The 8,383-nt window shown below is 36.4% G+C and overlaps 2 protein-coding genes across 2 annotated transcripts; both read right to left on the bottom strand.

The window, feature by feature from the left end:
* Positions 1 to 406: 406 nt before the first annotated feature.
* On the bottom strand, positions 407 to 1,283 carry LOC138893179 (uncharacterized). Its single transcript, XM_070176953.1, has 3 exons — positions 1,092 to 1,283; positions 825 to 967; positions 407 to 728 (listed from the first exon to the last, which is right to left on the bottom strand). The coding sequence occupies exons 1-3, from the start codon at positions 1,281 to 1,283 to the stop codon at positions 407 to 409; spliced, it is 657 nt and encodes a 218-aa protein (XP_070033054.1).
* A 3,544-nt stretch (positions 1,284 to 4,827) lies between these two features.
* LOC104121658 (plasmodesmata-located protein 7-like) lies at positions 4,828 to 7,102 on the bottom strand. Its single transcript, XM_009633701.4, has 3 exons — positions 6,314 to 7,102; positions 5,287 to 5,397; positions 4,828 to 5,163 (listed from the first exon to the last, which is right to left on the bottom strand). The coding sequence occupies exons 1-3, from the start codon at positions 7,044 to 7,046 to the stop codon at positions 5,156 to 5,158; spliced, it is 852 nt and encodes a 283-aa protein (XP_009631996.1). The 5' UTR covers positions 7,047 to 7,102; the 3' UTR covers positions 4,828 to 5,155.
* Positions 7,103 to 8,383: the final 1,281 nt, after the last annotated feature.

Raw genomic sequence — 8,383 nt, 5'->3', positions numbered from 1 at the left:
ACTTCATAATTTTATAAGGCATAAAGGAAGAAAACTTTTATATATATGTCAGAAATCATTTACAAGGGTAGCATGGCCCGATCAAGTTTCTCTACAAAAGACCGAAAAGGTCTTAAAAGAAACACAAAAAATACTAATCCTAAAGGACTTAGCCCTCTCCGGGAGTAACATCTTCGTCCTCGTGGCCTCCTTCGCTTTCAGATCCGCTCATACTCCCGGTATCATCATCATCAGGAAAATCCAACACTCTGGTTTCGGCTTCAAGCTCCTTAGCATTCTCGATCTCGGCTATAATATTGAAGCCACGAGCATGGATCTCCTCGAGAGTCTCCCTTCGAGAGTGGCATGTAGCATACTCGTCAACCCAGTTTGCTCGATCCTGAGCAGCCTCGGCAACCTCCTTTGTTCAAACCTGAGCAGCTTTAACATCGGACAGGTAGACGGCCACCATTGCATCAACATTAGCCGTGGCTATTTCGACCTCCGATTTGGCTGCTGCAAGTTTTGTGGCCAGTCCCTCTCGATCAGAAGTTGCTGAGCCCAACCGAGACTGGAACTTCTTAATTTTCTTGGCTTGAACCAAGGCCTTCTCTTTTAAGCTTCGGAGTTGGGTCTCAGTCGAGGCCAGTTGAGCTCGGGCAACCTCCTTTTCTGAGGCAAGGTGGTCCATATTCTTCTTCCACTCCTCGACCTCTGCTTTCACTGCGTCCACTTCAACACGAAGCTTCCTGATTACATTGAATTTTTGCTGGACATGTAGGACCAAACTGTTAGCCATCACGCCCGAGTCAGTGTCATTAACTTCAAAGATTCTTTTTACCTACTCGGCCAGATCAGCTTGTTCTTTCCGAGATGCTTCTAGCTCAGCCCGAAGTCCTTTAGCTTCTCCTTCTCTCTTCTCACTAAGAAGCTTGAAGGCATATCTCTCCTCAGTAAGCCCTTGATTTTCGGCTTTGTACCGGCTCAGCTTCCTTCGGGATCAAAAAAATGCCTCGTGATGAAGCAAAGAGGCCTACAAAAATAGAAAGAAGGAATTATACAAGGAAAGAAAAATACAAGTATGAAAATTGATAAAGAAAATATGAACTTACCTGATTCAGGGCTTGTTGAGCTTCGTTGAAAAGACAAGACGCTTTTACCTCGCCCGAGCTCTTCTTCGGAGCCTCCAAGTCACTCAGACTGGTGACATCTTCTACCCCAACAAAATAACCACGGAAAGGATCTTTCTCTCCATGGTCTCCCTCCCCGTGACAAGTCTCCACGGCCTGAGCATCATGTATCATCGACTTGGAGAATGAAGGAAACGAGGGGGAATCCCCGATCTCTATTGTCCCAAGTAAGGTTTTTGGGGCGCCGCCTCCGTCTTGACAAGCCTAAAGCCCAGTTTCTGCATCGGCATACACCGCCTCTTCAACAGTCTCTTCGCCCCGAGGTAAATCATCTTCGGTTCCCCTCGGCTCGGGAACTTGGGCCGGAGTCTCCTCATCGACCTCATCGAGATTAGACGGAGCAGTATCAACTCCCACCGATTCTGAAGTTTTCTGAATATCGGTGCTAGCTCGTGCACGGGCCACCATCCCAGAATCACCTTCTTCTTCTTCTTCTTCTTCTTCTTCTTCTTTTTCATCCCTTAGTCTTTGGACTGACTCCATAGTCAGTGGATTATGTTCCCCTTGGGTTTACGGGCCGCTCTCTTCTTGGGTTTTTGACCCTCGGAGTTTTAGGCCTTTTTCTCTTAATCACCTTTGCCGGTTTCGAGATAGGCGGTAAATCTTCTTCATCACCGGACAGGGGTCTTATAGCCGCATCCTTTCTCATACCTACAAAAGGAGAAAGTAAGTAAACTCATACTTGAAAAAATGCTTGAACGATAGGTAAATTGGTAAGCCAAGAAGGAAGCTTACCATGAGTACGAACCTCCCACCGGCCCTTTGACAAATCGCGCCACGCGCGCTCGGCGTATATTAATATCTAAACTAGGCTCCTGACCAGTTCTCGAGGTGGGAAATCGCACCCGACATCCAAGCAACGATTGCATTGAGAACAACACTGATAAGAAAGGAGGAAGAAGTAAAAACAACAAACGGAAATTAATGATGGGATCATACTTATGTTTCATATTCCATGGCATGCGCTCAACTGGGATTAGGTCTGAGGTCTTCACCCGAACAAACCAGCCCATCTAGCCCTGATCTTTGTCTTTATCTATACTCGAGGTGAACGCCTTGGTGGCCCGGCGTTGAAGCTTTATCAGCCCACCTCGGTAGAGTCGAGGGCTATATAATCTTATGAGGTGGTTGAGGGTGAAGGGAAGCCCGTCGATTTTGCTCAGGAAGAAATGTAGCAGTATCACGATCCTCCAGAAAGAAGGGTGAATTTGGCCGAGGGTCACATGGTATTTCTTGCAGAAATTGACGATGTCCGGATCGAGGGGACCCAACGTGAAAGGATAAGTGTAAATACTAAGGGACCCTTCCACGTGGGTAGTGATCGCTTTCTCCGATGCCGGTATCACAACCTCTTTGTTTTCCCAATGCAATCTTTCTTCACCAGATCAAGAAGGCTTGGGGATATTGAGCATATGTATCTCGATACCGACTCGCATCGACCAACAACCGATGAGGGTTTCTCGACCTTAAAGTCAGAATCAATAACACACATCCCGGGAAAAAGTTCTTCATGGCGTGGCTCCACCACTGGTTTCTCGCCGGCCGACCGAGATGAGGAAGCAACCTCTTTCTGGAGAACGTTTTTAGATGTTTTGGCCATTTAGTTTTTGTGAACAAAGAAGAATGGATATTGAAGTATTTGGTGTTTTAGGAAGAACAAGCAAAGAAATTTGAAAACCTGGAAATAGGAGCTTTGGAGAAGGCAAAGAACTATGAAGATTGGAATGAAAAATATTTGAAAGTAAAAGTTTGAAATGATGAAGAAGGGGGATATTTATTGGTTTCACAACGACGGTTCAAAACTGGTAGTGGCCGACCATCGACTTATGCGCATTTAATGCCTTAGTAACTGGACCGACGAGAAGTTTGTCGCATACGTCACAATCGGGCTCGTCGCTGATGTCATTGCCCATATAGTTGGAGTTCAAAAATTCATATCGTTTCTCGCTATCTTCTTTCCGAGAAACGAGGGGACTATCTGTATAAGGTCAAAATCGGGTTTGCCTTTCGATATTGGAACATGATGGACCAAGGTTCGTCATTATAATATCGAGCCATGATGCGGAGTTTGGTTGTCGAGCTCGAGCCCCAAAAACTAATCTAGATCGAGAACGGTTAAGATCGAGCTCGAGACATCGAGGTCGAACAAATAGAGATCGGACAAGATCGAGCTCGAGACATCGAGGTCGAACAAATAGAGATCGGCCAAGATCGAGCTCAAGCCCTAGAAAATAATCAGAATCGAGATCGGCCAAGATCAAGATCGAGCCAAGAAACAAAAAAGCCGTTATAGCCACAATTAGGGGGAGAATCTCGACAGAAACCACAGCTTGAATCAAGGAAAAACTAATTAATTAATCTATCATGGGATCCCTACTATGTATTTTTAATTATATCCAAAATAAAATTCCCCTACTATATTAAGAGTTGTTATCATTTGTAGAGGAGACAGATTCATTTTGAGATATACAGAAAAGAGAGCAAATACTATTCTTTTTTGGCTTTTGATATTTAGTCATATTATTTCTTCTACCAATTATTCTTCACTCAATTTGAAGGTGATAAAACTTGAAGGCTTAGACTAACTAGTTCATTCGGTTTGCATTCATTTCTTTTATAACTGATTTCGATATTCATTTACATATCTTTTTCAATTTGTATCAATTTAAATCACGTATCCTTAGAACTACGTATAAATTCAACTCTATCCGTTTTTCGGGTAAACAGAGTATAACTTCTATACACGGATGATATAAAAGAATTTTGCATTATCATGTTATTTAGAAAATAGCTATATATAACCATCTATAAATAATAACTGCAATATTAAACCTAGATAATAAATTAGGTAATTATTAACATGAATAAGTTAAATACACATACTACTTTAACATAAAAAAAAAAATTATATTATCAGTGTATATAAATTAAACCATTTATGATATTGTCTCGAAGGTCCAAACCGGCCTTACTGAAAAATTAACCGTGCTGAACATTTTCTCAAAAGAAACAACTATACCAATAAGTCGTGGAACCTTTTCTTTCATTTGATCTAATTTTCCTCTAGGTGTCGATCTCAATGATATTATTTTTGACACAGAGAAATTTTCGGATCATGTATCCAATAAGGCAATTTTGATTGATCCACTACTTTAATTTCTTGATAAATTCAAACTTTTCTAGATCATACTTCATAGGGTATAACTTTTGTGGTCCAAATATTTTATTCGAGACAAATAAGTGTGCCAACCTTGCAGTAATGTTTTAGCACTTTCCAAATCTATGGCCATAGAAGAAAGTACACTAGTAACCATCAAGGGTAAGGGTTACTCCTTCATCTTTAATCATAAGTTTTAGGTTAGAACTTTGGTTATAGAATTATTCTTATTAGGTAGCGTATTATTTCTTAATGTGTGACTTTTCGACGCGAATTTAAATTTAATTAAGACATAATATGAATACCGAATACCAGACGAAAAATAAAAACCGAAAGAGTAGTAGTAATATTCTTGGAGAGATTCAAGCCACATTATATCTCTATTCTTTGTTGGGTGCGTGCACCCCATGCAAAGTCTGCATGGGAAGTTGATAATAAGAAGAAAAAGGTTATATATAATGTATAAGGATGATATTACTGATAGTCCAAGTAATAAAATAATGAAACAAAGGGAATAATTCATAATCCAGCATCGCATGTGAAAGGATCCAAGATCAGCATTCACAAAAAGCAAAAGCAATTTCTTTACATCAAAGTGAGTGGAATCTTAGGCTTTTTGTTCTTGCTTTTTTCAAATTTTTTTATAGTACACATCCCTAGAGCTCATCTTCACTTCGAAATCTCCTTTTCAAAGAAGATCAATAATATAAAATAAATCTCTCTCTAAAAAGACTAAATACATGAAAAGAAAAGAGAAGGACAAGTTGACGTAGATCATGGAGTAAAATGCCAGCAAAAGCAGATAAATTTTTCAGAACTCATTTATAATTTATTTACCTGCAAAAAGTAAAACAAGAGAACATAATTAATTACTACAATATTATATGAGCAAAAAATTCTTAAATAGTAGAAATAAAAGATAAATGTTATAAATAAGAGTAATTAAGAAATTGCTTTTACCATTTCTTGCAAATATTCTTCTCATGAAAGTCAAGAAAATGATGAGAAGGGCAACCCCAGCTAATAATCCAATGATCAGTGCAAATGTCTTCTCACTCTCACTATGAGAATCTGCATGAGTTTAATTAGAGATATTAAATACATACTCTATATTATGAATTAAAATAGAATGCGCAATTCTAACTAATTCCCTAAAAGAATGAAGTATCATCACTCTTGTGCCAGAAATTATTTACATATGTTAGCCGAAAAAGTGTATAAAATTTACAAATTTACATATTCTAATTTAAATTTACAAATTTACAAAATAGAATGCGCAATTCTAATTTACATATGTTAGCAGAAATATACAAATTTTATATATTTTTTCGGCTATTATTTTTACGGCGGCTATACAGTATCATTTTTAAGAATGGTCCAAATAAGTTAAAGCGTAATATATCTAAAACAAACTATTGAAAAAGATGATCTTATTTATTCATTCTTGAGGCTCTTATTTAATTTTTTCCAAAAATGAAAGATCATATTCTTTGTAGAAAAAGAACCTTAAACTATATATGAGAATAAATGTGAATATCCCTACTCCTCTTAAATTATATCTTTTAACTTCTTTTAGATATAATTCACACATAGATACCAAAATGTGGAAAGATTAAAATAAAAAATAAAATAAAATTAGGTAATGAAATCTATATTACGCTTAATAATAAAACAAAAGAACGGTTGAAATAACAACTTATGTTGCTATTTTGATCTCGATCATCTTGTTAGTAAAATTGGTGAATCAAACGAATGTAATTTAAGCCTTTATTGAAACCTATATAACAATTCCAATGCTGATATAACATAACATAAAAATTAGTTCCGAAAAAGCTTGACTTTTATAGAGAAATATTGTTATATAGAGATGCTGTTATACAAAGGTCTGGCTGTATATATATATATATATATATGAACACTGTAAGCATGTAAGTTTTAACGTCTCAAAAATGTAATTTAACTTTAAAAAAATTAAAATCCCACTTACCATGATGATTAGGTTTAGCATAAATATGAGCTCCACTAGTTGTATACCTAGCATAACATTTTCCCAAAAACATATCACCGTACACTCCACCGCCACACTCTTTTTTCAGCCGTCCGATCGATTCCGATAAGCAATCTTGACATTGGGCCATACTTAAATCTCCTATACATTGGGCCATACCTTGTACATCTTCCGACCCACCAACTCTATAAAGCCCATTACCGCCCATTAAACCGCCCAAAACTGAATCCCTTCGGCCCATTTGATCCAAATCAAACCCATTTGACGGCCCACATTTTTTCATAACTACACTTTTATCCTCTGAGCCCAAAAAAGAACTATTATCATATTTTATAAAGCACCCTTGTAATTGTAGAGCTCCACCACAAGTCTGTGGACATAACTCGGTGAGTTGACTCACCGATCGCGCTATACACGTGGCGCAATCCGGCATGGACAAATCACCTCTGCATTGATATAGACCGTTGATCATATCTTGTTGCGTGGACCCCACAATGCTATATTTGTTGTAAGATGAATAAGTTGCTGAGTTAACTAGGGAAGTGAGTAGTGAGTTGAGATTCGACTCGTAAGGCGAGTTTGGTAAGTATTTTATTTGTGAGCAACCACCATAAATAAAACCATCAACTGAAGAATCTGAGAAAATTAGAGGAAAGAAGAAAGAAAAGAAAATGTACATGAAAATGAGAAGAAAATGGAGAATTTTAGCCATTTTCTTGAGAAAATTTTAGAGCTATTAGCTAAGAGTGTGAGAGTGTTTGAGATATGGTTGCTTCAATGAGTATTTAAGGAAAAGGTTGTCATAATTTCTTTTTCTATTATGTTTTTTATTTATGAACAAATGGCATGCAAAAAGTATAGGGAGTGTAATTGGAAACAACGTAAAGCTATGGGCCAGCCTAATCCATTCTTTGTAAATTGGAAAAGTTGCAAATTTGCTTTTTATACTATCCAAAATTGATCTAATTTTTCATCATCTTTAGGTTCAATTATACCGTTATTAGCAAATTGTCTCGTATTTACTCGGGTTGTTTACCCTTCAGTGTAATAGGTCCACATATCCAAATCTTCGAAAAAAAAGTGCAAGTTATCCTTCAATCTTTAATTATGATTTAAATTTACCATCGAGTTGGAACTCCCTTAAGATCAAGGGTCAAAATGAGACTATTTTTTTGGCTTATGCGTGGTTAATATAGGCCAAAAGTTTGACAGAGGGCAACACTGCTTAATTTTGAATAATATAAGGAAAAATTTGACTTTTTTTCTCTTTTAATAGGGAAGCTTTTTAAATATTAGTAGAACAAATGTAAAGAAAAAAAAGCTACTTTGCATGATCAAGTAAAAGTAAAAAGTTGTGCTTTTTAGTGCTTACCACTATAAAATGAGCTTAAGAATATTATTTACTGATTCAACTTGCTGCTTTACTTTTCTCTTTGTTGGGGTGGGGGGACCGAGGGGGTGCCCAATAGTATGGTGGGTTATAAAGATATCACTTTATATAAACTCCAAAGGGTCTAATATATCCTTCTATTTTCGAAAATAGTTTAAAAATATCTCTCATTATACTATTGGGTTATCTATACCCCTGCAGTCATACTTTGGGTTCAAATATACCCCTCATTCAAATGGAGGACATGTGTCATCGTCCTGTTGGTCAATTCTAAATATCTCATAATTAATTTAAAAGACTCATTACCCATACACGAAAAATAATTTTTTTTATAAAAACTGGAAAAAACTAAAAAACATTTTTTACTAAAAACTGAAAAAATCGAAAATATTTTTTTTTCTAGTTTTTACAAAAAACTGCTTTAAAAAAACTGAAAAATATTTTCTAAAACAATATTTTTGTAAAAACTGAAAAAAAAGAAGCTGAAAACCAATTTTCTAAAGCAATTAAAAACTGAAAAAAACTGAAATATTTTTTTACTAAAAACAGAAAAAAAAAATATTTATTTTTTTAGTTTTTACAAAAATATTGCTTTAGAAAATTGCTTTTTAGTTTTTTTTTCCAGTTATATATTGTATTAGAAAATATTTTTCAGCTTT

The sequence above is a fragment of the Nicotiana tomentosiformis genome, chromosome 5, assembly GCF_000390325.3.
Source record: "Nicotiana tomentosiformis chromosome 5, ASM39032v3, whole genome shotgun sequence".
NCBI lineage: Eukaryota > Viridiplantae > Streptophyta > Magnoliopsida > Solanales > Solanaceae > Nicotiana > Nicotiana tomentosiformis.
This window is presented reverse-complemented; position numbering and strand designations above follow the sequence as displayed.